Below are 23,791 nucleotides of genomic sequence, written 5' to 3'. Positions count from 1 at the left end.
TTACCTAACTCCCCTCCTCTGCCTTCCTCCGGAGCAGGTAGCTGCCCCTCCCTGGCCGGCAGAGGCTCCAGGAGGGCCACGGAGCCATGTTACTTAAGGAAAAGACATAAATAGATTTTGAAAGGTCCACCCCAATGTCCTATGACCAAAGCCCCTTGGAATTTCTTTGATTTCTAGTTGACATAAATTAGAATTACACAGGCGTGAAGAGTCCGCCCAGAAAAGATCAGAGAGGCTGCTGGGGGAGGAGAGCGCCTCTGTGTGATCCTATTGATTATCCCGGCTGCCTTCAGGCCAGGGGTCTCTGCAGAGGCTGACTATTATTGATCCACACCCTGGAAATAATCAAATTACTTCATTTCTCATCAAACTGCCATTGCCAAGACCTTTCTCCTCACCCGCCCCAATTCCTGAAGTACTTAGCTGAGGAGTGAAATAGATGATTTTTTAAATAAGAAATTATTTCTCGAGGTTGTAGGAAATCTTTGTTTTTACACAAGTTCCTCATTTAAATGCTAGAGAAATTTCATTTAATCAAATCAATGAGAAGCCAATACAGAAAGCAACTAATAGAAACCAGTCAGCTCTTTAAAGGCAGGAATCTGCTTTACAACCTTGAAATACCAGGAGCCAACTTTTGTGTGCCCGATGCAATGTAAAAATACTCGGGAAAAATTGACCACTGCATTTTTCAGGAAGTAATTATGGTAAGAGAAAGCCTCAACAACCTAAATATTTCTGTGGAGAAAATGGAGTTTTTATCAGCTTGTTTGGGAACCATAAGCAGGAAAGCCCTATGGGGAAAAATAATATAGGACTCTGTAACTAATATACAGAACTAACTGGAAAAATCAGTTTAAGGGAAAATAATTTGTGGGGCTCTGTGTCCAGGACTGTTTTGGTAGCAATCCAGCCATGAAACAAAGTGTGTACCTGCCGGGACTGCCCTCTCCCCCGCAATGTACACACAGCTGTTTCCACATTGCCCATAGCCAAAATCTCAGACTGAATATTTATGCCTTATCAAAGAAAATAATGATAAAAACAAGACATTCTCTTCTAATAAGGCAAGAGTGGTCTGATTGTATCAGATCGTGAAATCCTAGTTTGTGCGCAATGTAACCATTACATGAATAGCCCACAATGCCATGGTCTCCAAAAGAAAGGGAAGATGAAAAATGAACAGAGGGAGTGGCTCAGGCTCTAAAATCTGAACTTAGGTCCTTCGCTTGAAGTATCAGTCTTGTTCCTTTTGCTGATAAAACAGTTTCTCCAGGTGATTTTCACATAGGAGTACTTTAAAACACATTTTACAACCCTCTCCTGATTATTCCTGGTAATTGAAACAGGGAAAAACACATCAGCTGAAATTCAGAGGTTAGCACTCAACCTCATTTTAGCCAAGTGTTCCCATCTCTTCTTCTAACCCTATTCACCTGAACTGCTATGTAGTGGTGACCGAAAGGCCTTTCCTGCGTTTATATATTAAACCAAGAAAACATTGGCATAGAGCTTAATGGCAGAGGTTTAACTGGTGAGCATAAGTAGTTTTCAAATTCTGCTTCTATCACTTTACTGTCTGTGAGACTTTGGACAACTTAATCTCTAAAAGCCTCGGTTTCACCGTCTGAAAAATGGAGATATTTACCCCATCGAGTTGTTATGCGATTAAATAAGATATAGCAATAAAACACTTAGCCCAAAGTCATGGACACTGGAAGTACTCAATAAATGTCAACTATTATTATTATCGTTTTTATTCATGTTTACATGTTTACCTGCTTCAGAATCTTGTATCTGATGTTTAACCATGATATGAACCAGCTGGTTTGTAGTATCCTAGCCATGGATATAAATTTACATGCTAAGATCTTACAAAGAAAATCTAGACCCCTGAGACTCAGACAGCTATTCTAAAAAAAACAATAGAATCCATTTTTTTTTTTAATAGTAAAGATGCATTAAATTAGTCAAACTTATAGAGGAAGAAGAAACCTAGAGACCAGCAGGTCTCAGTTCTTCCTTCTGAACAGAGAGAGTAAAGATTTGCCAAGTCAGACAGCCAGTCAGTGTCTAGGCTGGGACTTACTGGTTAGTTTCTTCAGGAAAGTCGACATCTCCCTAGAACCTTTTAAGGGAGGCTGCAAATAGCTGCTTGTTTTGCTCACTTCTGTTATGGGATTGAAGTGTAGTGAAATTGTTTTTGTTTTTGTTTAAAAAAAAAGTAAAAGGGAAGGAGAAGGCTTAGTGTTCCCCAAATGCCATGGAATGTTTTGTTGGAGTTTGCCTGAAGGCACCCTGGAGCATCATTGCTTTGCAGTAAATAATCTCCTTGGAACTTTGATTTGGCTTAAGTAATTATACGAAAGAATTAGGTTGCAGGATCATATTATTTTTCAAATTTAGAAATAGAAAAGGTAATAGCAGTTTCTTAACAGAGTTCAGATTAGATCTCAGAACACCTAAGCACCTGACTTCACAAAGTAAAAACAAGGGTGGACCACGGTGGCTCAGGAGACTGAGAGACTGCTGCCCATTGAGAAGGAACCAGCATAGCCTGCACATGAGGCCCAGGTTTTCAAGGCCTGCCATGCTGGGCCTAGTGAAAATTTTGCTTGGCAAGTCATTTTTCAAAGAGGAAACAAAAACTGTCTCCTTAATTTTTATCATATATTTTATTCATTTATTCAAGAAGTATCAGTTGAGCTTCTTGCTATGTTCCAGTCACCATGATAAGTGACAGGTCAAAAAAAAAAAACTGAACAAAATAGAGATCCTACCCCATGGAGCCTCCGGCCTCCTGGGAGAGATAGACAAGCAAATGGGCAAATAAAATACTGTTAGACTGCAAATTAATTTTCAAAAACAACACCCAGAATTATATTTCTTCTGTATAAAGAACCTCACTTAGGTGCCACATCTGCTTTCAGCTAGGGTCCTCTAGAGCAGGGTTCTCCATCCTCCAGGCCATGGACTGGTTCTGGTCTATGGCCTATGAGGAACCAGGCTGCACAGCAGGAGGTGAGGTGCCAGCGAGCAAGCAAAGCTTCATCCATATTTGCAGCCACACTCCCCAGCGTTAGCATCACCGCCTCAGCTCCACTCAGATCATCAGCCAGTAGATTCTCATAGGAGCACTGGTCCCTGGTTCCAAAAAGATGGGGGAGTCGGGGGGCATTGGTCTAGAGTCCTATTTTTCTGCCACTCTACTATTAAGTTCCTAAAAGGGATGGACTATGAACATTTGTCTTTAGTTTTTCACTGCTCCTTACAATCTATTTCCATTCTCATCATGCCACTGCTTCTTCTCTTTCAAGGTCACCAGTGACTTCTGTCACCAAATCCAGTGGCCACTTCTCTGTCCATAACTTGCTTCATCTCTTAGCAGCTACATTCATGTGATAACCATTTCCTCCTTTGTGAGATGCTTTTCTCTTTGTCTTCCCTGGCATCATGCTCCTGGCTTTTCTATTTTTATGTCCCCTACTGCTGCTCTGTGCCTCCATTTCCTCATCTGTAAAGTGGAAATTTAAAAAGCACCTATCTCAAAGGCTATTGATAAGATTAAGTGAGTTAATATGTGTAAAGATCCTTACATGAAGTAAGCGATAAATATTAGCTCTTAACTTATTGTGGTTGTTATCGCTTACATTTTTCATCCCCATCACTCTCCTTCTCATTAGAATATAAGATCCATGAGTTTCTCCTTCTGTGTTATATTGCCAGGCCCTACCACAGTGGCTGGTATATAATAGTTGCTAAACAAATATGTATCGGATGATGGAAGGACAGATGAATGGATGGGTTGGATTATGTCTCCCATCTGCATTCTGCGTAGCCCCAAGATTCCAAAGAGGTTCCTCAGAGCCTGTGGCTAGGAGGGCAGGGTGCCTGCTCCTTGCACCTAACATCAACCAGAGCAACTCCGTTTTTATTGTTTTATTTATTTTATTTGGTTTATTTATTTACTTAATATTTTGGTTTGCAGAAGTATTGTACAGTTAAAAGCAAGTTTGAAAACATCAGATCCCATTGCCTCTTATTAATGTGTTAGATTATAATAAGTACTTAGACAAAGGGGAATAAATAACTGATTAAGAAAGATGACACCTTGGATTTAATTTCAGTTTCATGTAACTGGGGAATTCTGAGTGTAGTTGAAAGCTCCTGGGGTTCAAGATAGTCACAGAGTTTAAGCAGCTGATATGTGGTTGGACTTACCACCCTTCAGAAGCTAACTCCAAAATGCTTTGATTTACGTAGTCTCTCTTTTAAAAACCAAAAATATTACTTGTTTTTAGGGTTTTTCTTTTTAATCTACAGATTTACAGATCACTTTCATGCAGAACAAATTTTTTCTGATAATGAATTTGTTTTGGGAAACAAGTCAAATCCATAAAATCTACCTGATAGAGTCTGCAGTTTTAGGAAGAAGTTTTTTCATCAGGCGTCCACTGGTAATTACCACTGCCCTAGGCTTTATATCAGTAAGAAAATAAAAACTGAAATCAAGAAAGCCATTAAGCACAAGAGAAAGCACATTTTTTTAGTTCTGAGAGTTTTCTCCCTCAATTGTGTTTTTCGGCTTAATTTTGCGAGTTGAATTTAGAAACACCCAGATGTGTTTCCATAAATACATTGTACTTACCACTCAGTGACTACATTAATTATCTTATTAGGGCCCAGCTTTTCTCAAATAGTCGATCTTTTGCTGAAACATTTAGAGCACTACAGACAACTCCCCAAATGGCATTCTCCATCCTTGTGTCTCACACATGTCTTTTTTGGCTTTCATCTGCACCGCACTTGTAAATAAAAAAAAAAAAAAAAGCAAAGATTTGCAGGACGGGTCAATTCCATGGCTATCAGTTTGTAGCCTCGGAATGGCCTATGCAAGGCTGACCACCCAGAGCTTACACTTGGCTTGAAACATTCTTCTTGGTGGAGGATTGCTTGGTGAAACAGGAAATGAAAATGTCACTAATTTTTCTCTCTGGCAGTCTGGTTATCAGACTCCATTCACACTAATCTCTAATTAGAGGCTTCGGGTTGGTGAGCCCCAATTCTCACTTAACACTGCAGGCATTTTTGTGATCCCCATCCTCCCTGGTCCTTTGCTGCTTTCTCACTATTCTAATTCAAGTGAATAGAAGCAGTGCTGGTGTTAACAGGCAACCCACATTTCATGAAAAAGAGACAGCATGAAGCCAGGCCTGTTGTGATATTGACAGAGCATAGCACTTCCAATCATTGCAGATTCTGAAATGGAATGACTACATTTGACAAAGTTGACTGAATTTATGAGCCAGCCCCTGTCAGGTTCATTGCATCCTCAGTATCTATCTCTTTCCGTGTTTTGAGATTTTTAGATGAGTGTTTTGCCTCCCAAGAGTAATATTTCTTATTTCAATATTAAAAAAATATATCCTTAAAGGCCTCAGACTATGAGTATGAAGTTTATGCATGAGGCATATTATTTCGTGTGGATGACCTGTAATCAACTGACGCCCGTAGTTAGGCTCCAGTAAGATAATCAACTTTTCTCAAATTTATAATAAGTACTTAATCATGGTGAGACCTCTCCTCCTGCCTCAGGGTGGCCCCTTGAGGAAGCAATAAGTGCATATGAGAACTGCGTTTAGGGAGATTTTTCCTTCCGTGAGCTGTTGGGAAGGTCAATTAGTGGTCTCCTTTAGCTACGTCCAACTAGAAATCTGAGACCAATGCTGAAGGAGAAGAAACTAGTCTGTTTTTACCATATTCAAAGAATATACCTTTTATTTCAGTAAGTGATTAATATTTTGGGGGGGAGAAGATGGACTAATAAGCTGTAGGAGTAAGTCTCTTTTCTCCAGAGATCCCCTGACTCGGAGCTCAATGTGGAAGGCAGCACAGCATGCGGATGAGCACTCGTTTTCTTTCGGCAATCTTAGTTCAGATTTTGCCTTCAGATTCCCAAGTGCAGAAATCATCTGCATACTCTAGAGGCTTGTCAGCTGGAAGCTTTAGACCAGCAGGTCTCAACCTGAGCTGCATCTGAGAATCTCCTAGGAGCTTTCAAAAGCACTGATGTCTGTCTGGGTCCCACTCCTCCAAGATTCGGATATGGTTTGTCTGGGATCTGGCCTGGGCATTGGGATTTTTAAGATTCCCCAAGTGATTCTAATGAGCACTTGGGCTGAGAACCACTGTGTTTTTGTTTGTATTCTCAGTTGCAAACACAGTTTAATTCATCCCACATCAATAAACATGTATCGAAATTTGTTATATGAGTCTACGGCCATGCCACCCTGAACGTGCCTGATCTCGTCTGATCTCGGAAGCTAAGCAGGGTCAAGCCTGGTTAGTACTTGGATGGGAGACCTCCTGGAAATACCGGGTGCTGTTGGCTTAAAAAAAAAAAATTGTTACATATGATTCAATATGGGTTCATGGAGAAAGACCTGGGTATCCTGGATATGACTGAGAAAGGAAGAGGAAAAGAAGGGAATGAGAAATTTCCTGCAGAATAAAGAAAAAACGAGCAGCTAAGGCAATCTAGCTCACACCTAGAATCATTTTCATGGCCCACACCGAGCTAGAGAAGACCCTTTCCCCTCATTGTGGGCTCTGCCTGCAGCCCGTTCATGCCTGTTGAGTTACTGCTTTATCCTCCTCCAGACTGCTAGCAAGCTTAGCCTTGCCACGAAAGAGAAGGAGAAAGAGGTGAGGTGAGAGATTGTAAAAGTGGTGCCAAATTCCTGGTGTCTCAGACCTCAGAGCTCTAACCATAGAGAAACATCACCAGGATATGGCATGACATCTAGACATGGACGTGAGAAGTCTTGCCACAAAGGGAGGTAAAAAGAATCATAAGAATCTACCTAGGCCTGCAGAGAGCCGGTGCATGCTATTGGCTCAGCAAGGTTCTAGAAAGAAAAATCAATGTATTGTCTGCTCTTTTATGTTTTTTTTTTTTTAGTGTCCTATTTAAATATTTTAAAGTGCATTTAGATAACTCATCTCATTTACATACAAATTTGAGGTATTGCTCAAATCCACATTACCCTTATTTTACCCATTTTAATAGGTGCCCATCTTGGGGCCAGTGGGCACTTGCTGAAAGAGCAGTTGGATCTCATTTGAATACGCATTGTCCGGGATGACTTTTACTGGCACCTGGTGAATGCCAGGTTTCACAGATAGCCAGTGCAGCTTCACAGAGAGCAGAGGAAAGCAGAGAGAAGCAGACTCTGGAGGCATATTGCCTGAGAGACAGCACTCTGCCTCTGGGCCGCCAGGAGTCAGCCTCTGGGGCTGTTAGCAGTGAGTGACATTGCCCAGGGAGCCTGTGAAGAATGACAGACCAGCAGTGAGGGCAAGAGCCCTGAATTAGGAGGTAGGAGCTGAGTGTGCTATTTGTGACACCTTCACAGACATACTGTGGGCTCCCTGCTTTTCCCACCTGCAGATAAGGGCATCCATTTTCTTTACCAACCCACAGACCTCCACAGAGAAGTGCTATTTGAAAAAAGACCTTACTTTAGTTGTACACTTGAGTGTGTTAGATGAGCTGGAGAAACATTGGCTTTCAAGGTAAAGGACAGATTAATTGTTTTATTCTGGCTTATGAGCCGGTTTCCTTTCATCCCTAAAAATATGTGTATATTTAGTGCATGTGGTACACGGGCCCATGCCTCTTTGTCTTTCAGAAGTGACACCACTTAAGTGTCACTTCTTTTGGGAAGCCCTTTCCAACCCTCCTGGAGAAGATCAGGTGCACACTAAGTTCTCCCGTCCACAGAACCTGCACTTCCCCTAGAAAGCACTCCTTAGGATTTGCTGTTGCTGGTTTCATTGTTCATTTTCCCTGCTCTAAGAGTGTGGGGACCATGTCTGTCAGCCACCTTACGTTTGGGACGCAGAAAAACGTTTTGATGGGTGGGGAGAAGAGAGGAAGCAATGCAGTTCATGGCATGGAGCAGTTGGCCAAAAGGCCCCTGGTTAGTCTTACAGCTCCATCATGTTTCCACAGCTCCATGACAGAATGTTCTGTAGGCCAAGTGAGGTCCACTGTAGTTTCTTTTCTCACCAAGCAGCTATGTTAAAGAGATTGTAAAGGACTTTGAAATGTATTTATATGTAAACTGCAATCATTTTTCTTAATGCTAGCTGGAAAATGAATGTCAGTGAAGCTGTGTGACCCGGTGTGAAATACTAATTCTATCTGAGCCACAGTTCATCTGTAATAAGGGTTGTTAATGCTTAGATGCCTGGAAAATAGTAGATGCTTATTAAATATTTTTTCCCTTTCCTTCCTCCTCCATTCTCGGTGGAATATGGACATACTTTCATTTTGCCTTATTAGCCATTTGGATGAAAAATTAACAAATTATTTTCAAGTATTTCACCAAAATAAGCCATGCTGAAGAGAAAAAAAATATGTTTGATTTATCCCCTGCCACATGAGAGCCTGATACTGATGAGCACAGTGTTTCTCAGTGAGGAGCACAGGGCAAGTTTGGTTGGAGAACTTTTCCTCCTCTGAGACTATACCATCCTGTTGCAGTGTTATCAACATGCTCCCTGGGGCAACAAATGTCAAACACCACGGCGACAATGAAATCAACAGCAATAACAACAAAAAGGCCCTCAGATTTCAATTTGCACCCAGGTAGCAGTGAAGGTTTGTGGAATTCCTGAAGCCCAAAAAATAAGAATAACATTGATTTGATTCAGATCTGTCCACAACTTCTCCTGTGCTACTAAGTAACTGTGACATCAGAAGGGACCTGAAATGTCACAAAATTTCAAAGTCTTCTCTGGGGCCCTCCTGGGCCTGCCACCCTGAGCAGGCTGCTGATGCTGCAAGCTAAAATGCTAAATCTTCTGTACCATGTGGGCTTTTGCAAGGTTTTGGAAACCAGCTCATGTCCAGTGGCCATTAGCATGTTTCTCAGTATTACCCCGCTGATGTACTAATCATTGATCTCCAATAAGGAAAGGTGCCATCAATTAATCTGAAGTCTAGCCTAGTCATTTCCTGAGTATTGCCTGACAGCCACATGACCCAGCAAAAATTGCTGAGTCACCATCATGAGCTGCTTTGGTCTCCTGTACAAAATTGTTGGAAACCCAGGAAAGGTGTATCTGGAACTCTTTCATCTGACCTGGTGATATCAGATGGAAGGGACAGTAGCACAAAGAATCCAAAGGATGAAAGGAGTTTGGAGCTGCCATAATGTCAAGACTTTAGAGACTGCTACCACTCTAGCTGGGACAGTCTGGGAACAAGGTGAGCTTTCCTTCACAGTCTCTGATGCAGTACTGTTTATTTACTCAGTACGTACTCATTTAAACAACTGCTATATTAATTTAGCCAACAAGTATTGATTATTCACTCACCACTAGGCATTTTCTAGACACTAGGGGTTTGGTGGCAAACAGAAACGACCAAAACTCTTGTCTCATGGGCTTATATTCTAAGGGACAAGAATATGCCAGATAGTGTGTATAAGGCTGAAAACAAAGAGATGACTACAGTACTCCTTCTTGTCAGGGAACTTATGGTCTAAGTATAATGTAATACATTTTATTGTTGTTGGTATTTTAATTAGTGTTCACTTTTTGCATGGATGCTTTCTCCCTCCATCAAAAAAAAAAAAAAAAAATTAGCGATTTTTAGTGGTTTATAGGCATACCTCAGAGAAACTGCAGGTTTAGTTCCAGACCACTGTAATAAAGTGAGTATCACAATAAAGCAAGTTGTAATCTTTTGCTGGTGGAGGGTCTTGCCTTCAATTTGTAAAAAAAACACAACATCTGTGAAGCTCAATAAAGTGAAGCACAGTAGAACGAGATGTGCCTGTATTATATTCCTGTGTGGTTTTAATAGACTCACGTGTCAAATATTTACCCCCAACAAGAAACATGTCCTATTTTAAAACACGAGTCAAAGAAGAAATAAGAATCGCTTAATATAAATGGTTTCTTCAGCAAATTTTATCAGAAATTGTTTTTTTGAACAATAGGTATCATCAAGGAGATAATTCGGGCTTAGGCTTACACTTATCTGGAACCTTCTGGGGAAACTTTTCATATGGAGGTAAAGAAACGGTGTGATGGTCTTAGATAAATTAGTTCAACTGAATCTCGAAAATTCTGAAGGTGCTCTACTCATCCTTCCATAATAGCAGCAATAATAGAATGAAACTATGGTGTGATTTACCTTAATTAACACAGCGATTTGCTCACATTTTCAAAAAGTGCTAATACATGTTAACTCAAAATAGATTAAAATACCAGACAAATTGCTACTATCTTAAAAAGACTTATAATAATTTTGAAAAAGTAAATTATGGTTATACAGTCTTTGGAGAGAACTATAAAATCCAATCTTTCTTATATTTAAAAAAAAAAAAACCCATGGTACATGCTTTTCTCCCTTTAATCAGAGTAATTTCTTCAAATGATACCGCTGCATATTTCTTTAGGAAGATACAGTGCATTTTTCAAATCTCATGTGTAGTATAGGAGTTGCCATTGATAGTTTTTAGCAAGAGGAAAAGAAATTGCATACAGAAAACTGGGGATCATGGGGAAATTTTTTAAAATTCATCTTTAATGTTTTTTTATATTACATACATTTTATGAGTTGGAACAGAGAACAGTTCTTTTTATTCGTGCAAATGGAGTTGTGTATGACAAAATGTCGGCAAAATTCGTATGTAGGCGTAATGATTTAAAATGACGTGGACCCTCCCGATGTCTTACGCCGAACTCCTTCTCTAAGGCACCAAAACACTTATAGAGTCTATACAAAGGGATGAGCATAATTTGTACTTCTGAGTAAATGACTTTAGTATAAAACTTGTCACAATATATAGCCAGGGGCACTATAAGTAAAAGAAAGAACTTTCCCTAGTGGGAGCACATGTATTTCCTTGAATAACTTCTACCCAACAAAGCTCTAAAATGGAATACTTGAATTTCCCCCACTGTTTTGTTTTCTAGAATTTACAGAGTACGGTTAGCAAAAAAGATTGCTTCGAAGACACCTTATATCCACAGAGGATTACCAGTACCATGTTTCCTACAGCAGTACAAAGCCAAAGTACTGTCTATTCTTGCCCATAACCTATGAAAGCCAGAGAATTAACACAGTCTATATTTTCAAGTATAGGTGTAGCTTATCTTTATATAAGAGAAATAGGAAAATTGAATTTTGATAAATAAAAGGATATATAAAACACATTAAGAGAGCTGACAAAATAAGTTAACCCTACCATGAAAGCCTTTACTAAAGTAAACAATTATTCTCTTATTTACATACTTCATAAATCCATACCTTCGTGTATCAAGTTTGCATAAGATGAATTGTATTTCTTCCTGCAAAATAGTTATCAGATGGAGATATTTTCTTTTTTCAAAATTGGACCTCCAAAGCAAATTGCCTATTAACCCTAGGTGTAAAACTTTGTACAGGCTCTTGAGTGGTTTAGAAAAGATGTACTGTGGAAGACGTCCCCATCTTTATGTTTTCCCTTCTCCATACTTTGTTTCATCTATTTTTAGTTAGTTGTTCCTTGCATGTTAAGTGTCTTGGAGCATGTTTACTTCCTTCATAATGTGGTACAGGTTTTCTGAGGGTTCTCTCTGACCAAGTGACTTCAGCTCTCCCTTAGTGAGATCTACATCCTTCTGGGTTTGTTAGGAGGGAAGAAGGTAACCTAACTGTTGCATGGGGAACATCAGGTAAAGAAAAGGGAGGATTTCCAGAGAATGGATCATTGAAAGCCTGGAGCGTGTTATTAAAGAAAGTTCTGGAATCTCCTCCAGAGAGCATTAAGATAAAATTGATTCTTGTATATGAAGCAGAAATTAAAGGTTACTTCTTGCTCTGTGATTATTTTATTTTGAAAGTTATAACTTACATTATAAAGGTTTATTTCTGAAATATCTCAGGAGTAGAAAAATACTGAGCATCACTGTAGAGAATTGGTCGCCTTAACATGTTGTTAATTAACTCATACATTTGACAACCGTGCCTACTGTAATAATAAGAGCTACCATTTGGGGACCTTTTTTAGTCACAGTGTTAGGCATATCATTGCTTTTAATCCTTTATAACAGTCTTATGATATAATTACTTTTATCCTGTTTTTACAGTTGAGAAATCCAAATCTTAAAGGAGTAAAGTGAAACCAGGATTCAAAGCCATTTTCGGCTGACTCTAAAGTCTGTGGTATGAACCACGGTTGCCATGTTTCTTCTCTTTTTTGTGCACAGCTCAATAGCCTTAAAAATAAAAGCAGAGGCTTTTATTCAGGTAGAAGAGAGAGGCAAGTAAAGAGATGATTGCAGTGCAATATGAAAGTGCTTAAATAAAAGACAAACCTTGCAGGGTGCCAACCATGGGTGCGCAGAGAAGGGGTGGCGAGCTAGACTTGCTTAGGGAAGGCTTCCTGAAGAAGGGAATTCCTGAACTGAATGTGGGTTCCTCAGGAAATTGTTGGTCTTTGTGGTTAGTACATTAGTGTCTGGCTTTGCCTTGCTCTTGGGTTTCTATGTTTTATTTGTAGTTTGTTATCGTCTTATCATTTATTCACTGATAACTGGGCCTGGCTCATGGATATAAAAAATGATCGTGGCTTTTATGGATCTTACGTTAGAGCAAAGCGATCATAAACTAACTTTATAAGTACTATGCAAGAAAAGTAGGCAATATTGGAAGAGTGATTTACCTAGAAGCCTTACCTAATTTAAGGGAGCGGAGTGGGGATAGGGCAGTGATCAGAATTACCAGGGGAAATGACATGGAATTTAGGAACTCAAGAATGAGTAGGGTTAAAAAGGTGAAGGGAAACAATAACCAAGATATGGAAGCAACTTAAATGCCTATCGGCAGGCAATTGGATAAAGAAATTATGGTTCATATATACAATGGAGTATTACTCAGCCATTAAAAAAAATGAAATCCTACCATTGCAATGGCATGGATGGACCTAGAGGTTATTATGCTGACTGAAATAAGTCAGACAGAGAAAGATAGATACCATATGATTTCACTTATATGCGGTATCAAAGGAACAAAATGAACAAACTCATCAAAAACAGACTCACAAATATAGTGAACAATTTGGTGATGGACAGAGGGGAGGGGGATTGGGAGGCTGGGAGAAAGGGGTGAAGTCTTAAAGAAGTACAAATTAGTAGTTGATAGTCGGGCACGGGCTTGGGGACCATGGAAGAGGGAATGTAGTTAGCATTAATATGATGACTACGTGGAGGGCCAGAGGAGGGAGGGAGCAATAGGGAGGATTGTTTTATGAACATTATAGATGTCTAACTAATGTACTGTATACTTGAAACTAATTTAAATAAATAAATTTATTTTTTTTAAAAAAAGATTACAAAATAAGTGAAGGAGAATATAATCAATAAAATTGTGATAACTCTGTATAGTAACAGATGGCTAGTAGACTTAAGGTGATCACATCATAAAGTATATAAATGTCAAATCACTGTGTTATACACCTGAAACTAATATAATATTGTATGCCAACCATATACTTTAATTTAATTTTTTTTAAATGAATGGAAAGTAGGCATGAGAAGATGGTTTTAAGGAGGAAGTGCATTAAAAAGTATTCCAGGTAAAGAGAACAGCATGTGCATAGGACTTGAGGCCAGACAGAATTTGGACAGCCTGATAATGTGAAATTAGGTTGGGTGACTGGATAGTATCAAAAATATGCTAGAGAGATATACAGGGCTCAATGATATATGACATTCTAAGTGTACTATTATAAACTGCCTCAACGTAAGCAAGACTTAGAACATAAATTTAAATTTAAAAAATAAAAAATTATGTTGCTTAAAACTCTTGATATTCTCAAATCTAATTTATATATCAGTTTTTCTTTTTTACTCAAAATTATTTTCTCATTTTTGAAAACAAAATGTTATATATCATATCTACATTATAGAAAGATTTAATCGTATGGCTTGGTTGAATTTGGAATAAACATTGATTTAAATACAAGCAAGTCTTGAATAGGGAGATATTCTGACAAAGATTATCCTCAATACAATATTGAAATACCAACTCTCAATTTAAAAAAAAAAAAATACATTGTATGTAACATAGTGTTCCAAATCACCCAGAAAACTCCATATTATTTTAGAATAGTGCAGATGACTGAATGTCATAGTCGTCATATTTCTAAGCAGGCTTTCAAAGCAAACAGCAAGGGTTTGATGCTGTTTAAGACTTTTCCTGGTGGTCCTGATCTTTTTCAATAATGGACAGACATGGAGAGGGAGCACAAAAATGTGTTTCACAAGTACTTTCTTTCAGACCAGCTTACTTAGTATAAATGAAATATTGATGTATTTGAAAATGCCCAGATGTTCAATAAAGATTTTAAATAAAGCTACCTAAAAGTTGTGGTTCTTAGGTTAATCATTTATTTATCTAAAGGATGAAGGAAGCTGTCTACTTCTGTGATATGAACTGCAATCAGCTTTAAAATAATTGACAAATTAATCCCTTCACAGCACAGCAATTGTAAAGGTGTTAGTTTTAATTAGGCCTGTCTGATTGCCTTGTCTAATCAAGAATCAAGGTGGTATCTTTGATGGTTAAGGTCTAGTGGGGCCATCCCTGACCTGCCAACCATGTATGTTTTAATTATTGATTCCTCACATTTCAGCACTTTTCACAAAGAGTCTTGAAGTTTGCAATACCTTAACATTTAAAGGGAAGAAAAATCAACATTTTCTCCCAACACTTCCATCTAGAATCTTGTGTATCCTCTCCACCAATCTACAATTTTGTCCTAAAAACTCTGTCAGGTTGATGACTAAGTCAAATGCACATTCAAATGCTATCTTACTGCAGCCTTACCTCCCAAGCACTAGATTTTCAATGGACACTATTAGGATCTCAGCAAGTCACTGTCACTTATGCTTCTAGAAAACACAGTTGATTTCTTGATATCATATGTCTTTTAAAAAGTCAGTAAGGGAAAATGTAGTACATAGGAAACCAGGGAGTTCAGACAAAAAGGGACACAGCTCTTTTCACTAAACACTGCAGAGAAGGAATGGGGGGAGGGGGTTCTTAGCGCCATTAGCGTCATGCCAGTGGGCGTGGGCAGCTGGCCGTTTCAGTGGTCCCTGTGCATGACGGTGGCTCTTCTTCGGTTACAGGTCAATGAAGTGACGGTGGAACAGCTGGTGCAGCAGTACCCTCACATCACCTTCAGCACCGTCCTGCAGGACTGCAAGAGGACCTTGGAGAGAGCCTATCAGATGGGCTGGACCCCCAACATGTCTGCCGCCTCCTCCTAACACTCCTGCCCAGGCTTAGATCCACTTGGATCACTCAGCAGGGCAGAAAGGAATTGTAGATTTGGGGTGGGTGGTCTCCTGGAAAGGTTTTAACTGTCACATGTCTATGTGTGTACCCAAGTGTGTATATTTGTGTCTCGTTTGCATACTGCACAGCATAAGCGCAATTGCTATTTATTCTCAGGTGAGCTGGGTTTTTTCTTAAAAATTAAAGATTGTGAAAGCCGGAAACCTTTTAGTTTTCAGTTCGAAGGCTTATTTCTCTAGAAAGATGTTCTGTTCCTACCATGGAGTCAAAAAAAATCAAATATATTATTTCGAGCTCCTAATTACTGCCACTTGATGATACCCCAAAATGAAGGCTATTGCCTTCTTTTCTGGTGATAGAATTGTGCATGTCTACTGATGACAACCAGAACATAGGTGAGGTTACACTAATTAGAAGCCTGGAAACCTTTTCGAAATTTCAAGTCCATGTACACATATAGGTTCTCACACTCTCTCATATGCATGCACCTGTGCCCGCATATGCATATCAGGGCAGTTTCTTTCTAGATCATTTTCTGACAGAGGGGCCTTCCTCCAGGCCACTGAGAGAGCGTGCCAGCCACAGGTGGCCAGCTTGCTATCTGGTAGGCAACTTAGGGACTAGAGAAGATAAAGCCTTTTGTAAAATTTTTCTGTGGAGGCAGCAATCTGAACTCCTCTGGCCAGCTCACAGAAGTTAATTATTCATTATTCTACAAATGCATTCTGTTGAGTAATACATTTTTTAGTTGGGTTTTATGTTAACATTATGTTAGCTTTTATTTCATGCATAGTAACTGGTCTGGATATATTTTAATGATATTTTGAGCTAATTTTAGCATTATCCACATTAAAGCCACCAATGTAATTAATGGTGTGAAGTTATTTTTTAAAAATCTACAGATCACTTAATTATTTTTGTTAATTTGGGTAATTATGAAATTATATTTCTGAGATTTGGGGGGAGTCACAATAGAAGATTAATGAGTGAGATGTAAGTAGACAATCTTTTTTTTTTTTTTTTTGCTTTGCTTTGCTTTGGGCTTTAGAACAGGTTTTTTGGATATATGCATGTTATTTTTTGAATAGTTCTTATGCTACTGCAAAAGTCTATTGCTGGTTAATGTATGAGTTAAGAAGAAATATTATAAAATCTTTTCATTAAGATTCTGTTTACACTTGTCAGAAATAAGCATTTCTTTGTTTAAAGATTGACACCTTTCAGTTAAGAAAATATCTATCAGTAAATGAATATAAGTTTTGATTTCACACATCTTTACAATTAATTCATATTAGGGACTCAGGCTCAACTAACCTTTCCTGTGTCCAGATTTATAATCAAGACAGCAGGGAGCCTTTTTACACTAAAGAGTGATTATCTTTCCCAGTAGAGCTAGGTACAAAACCCTGACTTGGGAGTTTTGCTATTTATTCTTCCCCAAAGTGGACATAGCTGTTCTTTGGTCTTTAACGGTGATACTAAAGTTTGAGTTGTTAAACCACATTGCTAAAATGAGACTAGCCATAAGAAACAAGAAATAGCTTTACATTCAAATGCCATTCACTTACTCATAATGACTCCAAAAAGTGTAAACAACTCTTTCTTTTGTTATGTCAACATGTTTCTGCTGTGGCATCTTTTTTTGCTTTTAATCCCAGTTAGGGAAATCTAGTAAGTAACCACCAAGGGTATTTTTTTTTTTTTAAATCACTAAATGGGTTACTAATTTAACTTGAAGGGAATAAAATTTGTGTAAGAAAAAAAGCTGTTTACTATTAATAAATTGTAGTTCTTACATATCAAACTATATCATTTTCATATTCATTTCCCCTCCATTGAAAAACTATCTTAAATCATAATATTTTAACTGGTTTTTAATCCAAAACTAATTTATAAGACAGTATGTATAGTAATAGTAGCTTGAGTGAATAAGCAAAATTTTAATTTTTATATATGTCACACTATATTTTAAATAGTTAAAAAAGACAAAAGAAGGAAGAGCCATTGATGATATAGATGGTGCCATTTCAGTTCAAAGTTGTAATAATCTTTGGAGTGTTACAGTTTGGTTGTCAAATGGTTTCAGAAGTGTATAATTGATTTTTGTTTAATGTTGCGTTGTTTGAATCTAAAGTACAGCACTATAACATGCTTCAGCTTGGGGTGGGTGGTGGGAGGGGACTTGCACTTAATTCTTTAAGTTGTTGGCTAATCCAGAAAGCCTGATGCAACATAACCTGGAAAACTGCTTTGGTGTTTTTGTAGAAATCTGTAGAAATATCATATCTAGCCTCAAAGCATTAATCTCAAAAAACAACCAGAAAAAGCATTACCCTGAGTGATCTTATGATGGTTGTTGAATGTGTTCTCATTAGATGCTTTACGAGGAGGCTTAAAATGATTTTTCTGGGCAATATAGAGTTTCTTTTTTTTGCTTAGACTGTCATAAATATATGTGAACATGTTTATTGCAGGGCTTTTTATCTTCTCCAAAATGTCAGCAGTATTTTCAGAATAAAGACTATAAAATACATTGCTGTAGTGGAAAATTCTGGTCCTTTGTCTTTAACGTCTTTTTGAGTGGATAAAGGAAATTCACCCAGTTTGTAGTTTCTCTATTTCTGTGAATCTTTTGACCTTGCAATGGGTTGCAATAAAAGAAAAACAAAACCTCGTGTCTTTTGATTTATTTTGCAGAGAATAAATGGCCTCCCTGATGCCCGTTGGGTGTGAGGCATGGAGCAGTCCGGGTCCTTTTGTTTTTACTATGGACTTTACGTAGGTTTGACTAACTGAAAATAATAAGACAGTTCAGGAGATTCTAATTTGGTTTGATTACTGAGATAACATAAACTTCTAGGGTTTAAACAAGTGGTTTGTTTCAAATCCCATTCCCGAAACAGTCATTTATTTAGCCATGTTTTCAAGTTTTCAAAAGTAAATAAATATACTTATTGAGTTAAAAAAAAAACATGCCAGGCACTGGGCATTTAAAGAGCCTATCCTCTAGTTGCTCATGTTGTAGCAAGGAGCTGCTCTTGAAAATTAGCAATAGCCGTGAAATATATCAGATGTAATAATGTGTGTGGTTGGAGGAAGCAACCATTGGACAGAGTAGCACCTTTGGGAAGGAAGAGCGTCACAGAGGAGGAGCTATTTTAAAAAAATTAAATATATTAGAGGGACAGCAGTTAACATTATATACCTTTCAAGTATACAATTCTATAATACACCATCTGTAAATTGCATTGTGTGCTCACAACCTAAAGTCTATTCTTCTATCACCGTATATTTGACCCCCTTTACCCTCTTCATCCTATGAGTCCATTTTGTTTGATTTTGCTCTCTTGTTTTTATCTCCCACAAAGAGTGAAATCATACTCTTTTGTCCTTTTCCATCTGACTTATTTCACTTTGCATGAAGACCTATCCATGTTGTCACAACTGGCAACTTGCCTTTCATCATTTCTTTTGGCTGAGTAATATTCCAAATGTATATATGCACCACATCTTATCCAGTCATCAGCTGAAGGATACTTAGGTTGTTTCCATGTCTTGGCTATTGTGAATAATGGCACAATGAATGTAGGGATGCATATATTTTTGCAAATAAGCGCCTTTGAGTTTTAGAAGTAGATACCCAGAAGACAGATTGCTGTGTCTCACGGTAGCTCTATTTTTAATTTACTGAAGAACATCCATACTATTTTCCATAGTGGCTGTACCAATTTACATTCCCACCAACATTGTACGATGATTCCCTTTTCTCCATATCTTCTCTAACATTTGTTTTTTCTCATCTTATTGGTAATAGCCACCCTAACAGGTGTGATGTTGTTTCTCGTTGCGGTTTTGATTTGCGTTTCCCTTACAGCTAGTGAAGTTGAGCTTCTTTTAAGTATCTGTTGGCCTTGTGTTTGTCTTCTTGGGAAAAATGTCTCTTCGGGTCTTCTGCCTATTTTTTAATTGGATTGTTTTGTTGTTGAGTTATATGAGTTGTTTACGTATTTTGGTTGTTAGCCCCTTATTAGAGGTATCATTTGCAAATATCTTCTCTCCTTTAGTTGGTTGCCTTTTATTTTGTTGTTTGCTTTTGCTGTGCAAAAGCTTTTTGGTTTGATATAACCCCAGTCATTTATTTTTGCTTTTATTTCCCTTGCTTTTGGGATCAAGTTCACGAAAACCTCTCTGAGACTAAAGTCCTTAAGTTTAGTACTTCTCTTTTCTTCTATGTATTTTATTGTCTCAATCTTTAAACCAAATTACTATTCAAATCTTTGTTCCATTTTGAGTTAATTTTTGTATGGCGTCAGAGAGAAATCTAATTTCTTTTGTATGTGGCTTTCCAATTTTCCCAACACCATTTATTGAAGAGGCATTCCATTCTCCATTGTATGTTTTTGGCTCCTTTGTTGAAAACCAGTTGCCCATATATATGTAGGTTTATTTCTGGGATCTCAATTCTGTCCCATTGGTCTGGGTATCTGTTTTTCTGTCAAAGCCATGCTGTAGTTTTGTAGTATAATTTGAAATCAGGGAGTGTAATACCTACCTCCAACTTTGTTCTTTTTTCTCAGGATTTCTTTGGCTATTTGGAATCTTTTGTGATTCCATACAAATTCGAGGATTTTTTGTTCTGTTTCTTTGAAAAATGCCTTTGGGATTATGATGGGGATTGCATTAAATCTGTATATTGCTTTGGGTAATGTGGCCATTTAACTATGCTAATACTTCCAATCTATGAACATGGAATATCTTTCCATTTCTTTATGTCTTCTTCAGCTTTTCAACAGTGCCTTGTAGTTTTCAAGGCATAGGTCCTTCACTTTGTTTATTCCTAGGAATTTTATCCTTTTTGTTGCAATTGAAAATGGAATTATTTTTTTCATTTCTTTTTCTGATATTTCAAAAACATTGATTTTATATCCTGCAACTTTATTAGTTTATTGTTTCTAATAGTATTTTGGTAAAGTCTTCAGGGTTTTCTACACATAGAATCATGTCATCTGCAAATAGTGACGGTTTTACTTCTTCATTCCCAATTTCGATGCCTTTTATTTCTTTCTCTTGGCTGATTGCTCTGGCTAGGATTTTCAATATTCTGTTGAGTAACAGCGGTGAGAGTGGGCATCCTTGTCTTGTTCTTAACCTTAGAGGAAAAGCTTTCAGTTTTTCACCATTGATTATGACATTAGCTGAATGTTTGTCATATATGGCTTTTATTATGTTGAGATACTTTTATACCTATTTTATTGTTTTAATCATAAATAGATGTTTTATCTTGTCAAACGTTTTTTATGATACATCTATTGGTATGATCATTTTTTTTTATCTTTTATTAATATGATGTATTACATTGATTGGTTTGCATATGTTGAACCGTCCTTGCATCCCAGGGATGACTCCACTTGATCATGATGTATTATCTTTTTAATGTATTGTTGTATTAGATTTGCTAGATTTAGTTTAGGATTTTTGCATCTATGTTCATTAGAGATATTGACCTATAATTTTCTTTTTTGTATTGTCCCTGCCTGGTTTTGGTATCAGGGTAATGTTGGCCTCATAAAATAAGTGAAGAAGTATTCTGGGGAGAAGCTTTTAAGAAGAGTTTGAGGAATAGCAGGAATTTACCGAACTTACTGTGGGGAATGAAGGGAGGGCAACATGAAAAGTGGAAAAAAATATGTATAGTGGCATGAGAGAATGAGACAGAAAAGGCAAGTTCAGGGCCTTTGTGGTAAATGAGTAAAGTAGGAGGGTATATTCTGTAGTGGCAGAAAGTGGGAAAAGATTCTAGAGCTAATAATCATAAACTTTTCATGGCCTACTAAAGAGATTGGACTTACGGAAAAAAATCGGATCCACTAGAAAAGTCTTGCCCTGAATTCTTTCAACAGGTAGAAATTTAAATACAGGTCTCTATTTCTGGCAATATAGTCAGATGAAGATCCTGAAAGATTTTCTGCTAGGTAACATTTAAAAGTTTTTATTAAAATATTTAAACCCTTTTAATTGACTGGATGTGCCTGCAGGAAAGGAAAAAAAACCTTTTGTGGCCAGGATCAGAATGGGGACATAAATCTAGACCAGAGGTCAGCAAACCATAGCCCCTGGCCCAACATAGCTAGAGATATTTTTGTAAAGTTTTATTGGAACATGATTACATGCATTTGTGTATGTACTTTATATGGCTGCTTTCTTCCTACAACAGAGAGTTGAGTCATTTTGACAAAAGCCATGTGGTCCATGAAGTCAAAAATTTTACTATCTAGTCCTTTACAGAAAAAAGTTTGCTAACTCCTGGTCTAGTGGACTGGTTCTCAGAGTGTGGCCCCCAGACCAGTCGCATCAACATCACCTGAGAACTTGCTAGAAATACAAATACTTGAGCCCCACCTCAGACCTATTAACTCAGAGAATAAGTAATCTGTATTTTAGAAGATCCTTTCAGTGATGCTGATGCACGTGAATCCTTCACCTCTAGACAGATAAGCTTGGAAACTACCAGAATATGGAAACTATATTGATCACCATAGCCTCAGGAACGTATAAAGAGCTTTGGGCCAGTGAATAATGGGGAACTGAATCAGAGTGCACCTCACATAAAACCAAGATCCCTGAAAGGCAATAGCTTTTTACAAACAGTGAACTAAAATAAAACAAAACAAAAATTGAAGAGGCAGACAGGAAGAAAAATTACCATTTTCAGCCTTGGCTATTCATGGTTTTATTTTTTGTTTAAGGTTCCTCTGCAAACCATGGGAATTAATAGCCACTGGCTACCATTCATATGAGTTTAGTACCTGAATCTACACTATTAGCATAGTTTATGTTGCTTATAATTGTATTTTTAAAAGGATTCATTTTTGTCATGCTCATTGCCTGACAAAAGCAGACAAAAATCATTCCTGGAGAAAGGTAACCCTCAATCCAGCCTCAAAAGAAACCCCACAAATAGAGTGCCAGCTAATATAAATTCAATCTAAAATCACAAAATAAACCATTATTACAAGTCAACAAAAAAAACAAACAATAGATCTACATCTTCAAAGTCTTCATTATTAGATTTTATAATATATAATACAAAATTAATATTTGATACATTCAAAGATATAAAAAAATTATTTAAAAATATATAAGAAAAAGAAACTACCCCAAATGAACAGACTCACTTTTAAAAGAAATAGAATTTTTAGAAATGAAATAATAATTGAAAATTAAAATGGAAGGCTTGAGGCAATTCAGCTAAAGGGAGAATTTTAAACTGAAAGGTAGATCTGAGTAAAGTAAAAGGAAAATTTTTTTAAAAATAACGGGTTTTTTCTTTTGTATGGATAATTTCCTTATGGAAAACTGAGACATTAAGACACATGGGATGTAGTATGAGACTTTCCAACGGTCTTTCTAATCTTTCAGAAGAAAAAAGAATAGGGGAAAGGTAATGTTTAAAGAGATAATGGAGTTTCCATTTGTTTATAGAGAAGGGAACAAGATGTTAGAGGAGAATATCAAAGGCTTTGTTTTGGATGCGTTAATTTTAAGATGCTCATTAGACATCCAAGTAAGTATATTGAATATGCAGGTGAATATAGATATCCAGTTCAGAGGAGAGGTACATAGATGGTCTATAAGTGTCATTTAAAACCAAAGCCTGTCTGAAATCATTATCCTCAATCATGAGCCATTAGTTTGATAGAAAGAGAAGCCTAAGGACCATGTCTTGCGCATGCCAACAATTGGAAGTCAGGGAAAGGGAAACTCTTCAAAGGAAACTGAGCAGGAATAACCCAAGAGGGAGGAGGAAAACGAGGAGTGTGTTCTGTCCTAGAATCAAGTGAAAACAAGCCAAGTGAAATGAGCTATTATTTAGGGACACAAGTATATTTATGAAAAGGTTAACAACTGTAAAATTTCTGCGTGGTGATTACCTTTGGATGAGCTGGGATTGCAGGACCACATGGACCAAATAGAATCGACTGAACCTGTAGATTCTATTTTATAAGTGGAAGGATGGCTTGTCCAGTACTTGGTTTATTAAAATGCTATGTTTTATATCAAATATTTTATTAAATTTTAAAAGAAAAAAGTTTTACACCTCATTTAAATTGATTGATCATCAAGAATTGCTAAACCTAGATGTAAGTTTCCAACATGTTTGGTAGTAAAGATTAGCTCTGTGTGAAGCAGAATTTACACAATGCCATGTCTAACCAGGTGGCAGAGTGGGAAAACACACTAGTCTCACCCTTCTCCTCTCCTGTTCTGGGAGCATAGCACTGCATAATTTCCTGGTTTCTATCTGACCATCATTGGAATTCTAAGCAGAACAGCTGTCCATGTGGTGCTGAGGCAGCTGTGAGAATTCTTGTGGCATATCTGTCATGTCATTACCACAGGAATCAAAGAACAACTACACTGTTTTGTAAA

At 37.5% G+C, this 23,791-nt stretch overlaps 1 protein-coding gene and 1 pseudogene across 1 annotated transcript in view; both read left to right on the top strand.

The window, feature by feature from the left end:
- Positions 1-18,034, top strand: part of FBXL17 (F-box and leucine rich repeat protein 17) — a gene marked incomplete at its 5' end in the record, with an annotated part of 449,450 nt that extends 431,416 nt beyond the window's left edge. The window contains one exon of the mRNA XM_011365181.2: positions 15,193-18,034. Coding sequence (XP_011363483.1) covers positions 15,193-15,333 — 141 coding nt within the window. The remainder of the gene's footprint in view (positions 1-15,192) is intronic.
- Positions 6,273-6,391, top strand: LOC111743055 (annotated as a pseudogene).
- Positions 18,035-23,791: the final 5,757 nt, after the last annotated feature.

This window comes from Pteropus vampyrus, unplaced genomic scaffold, assembly GCF_000151845.1.
Source record: "Pteropus vampyrus isolate Shadow unplaced genomic scaffold, Pvam_2.0 Scaffold106, whole genome shotgun sequence".
Taxonomy (NCBI): Eukaryota; Metazoa; Chordata; class Mammalia; order Chiroptera; family Pteropodidae; genus Pteropus; species Pteropus vampyrus.
Note: the sequence above shows the minus strand (reverse complement) of the source record. Positions and strands in the feature narration are given on the sequence as shown.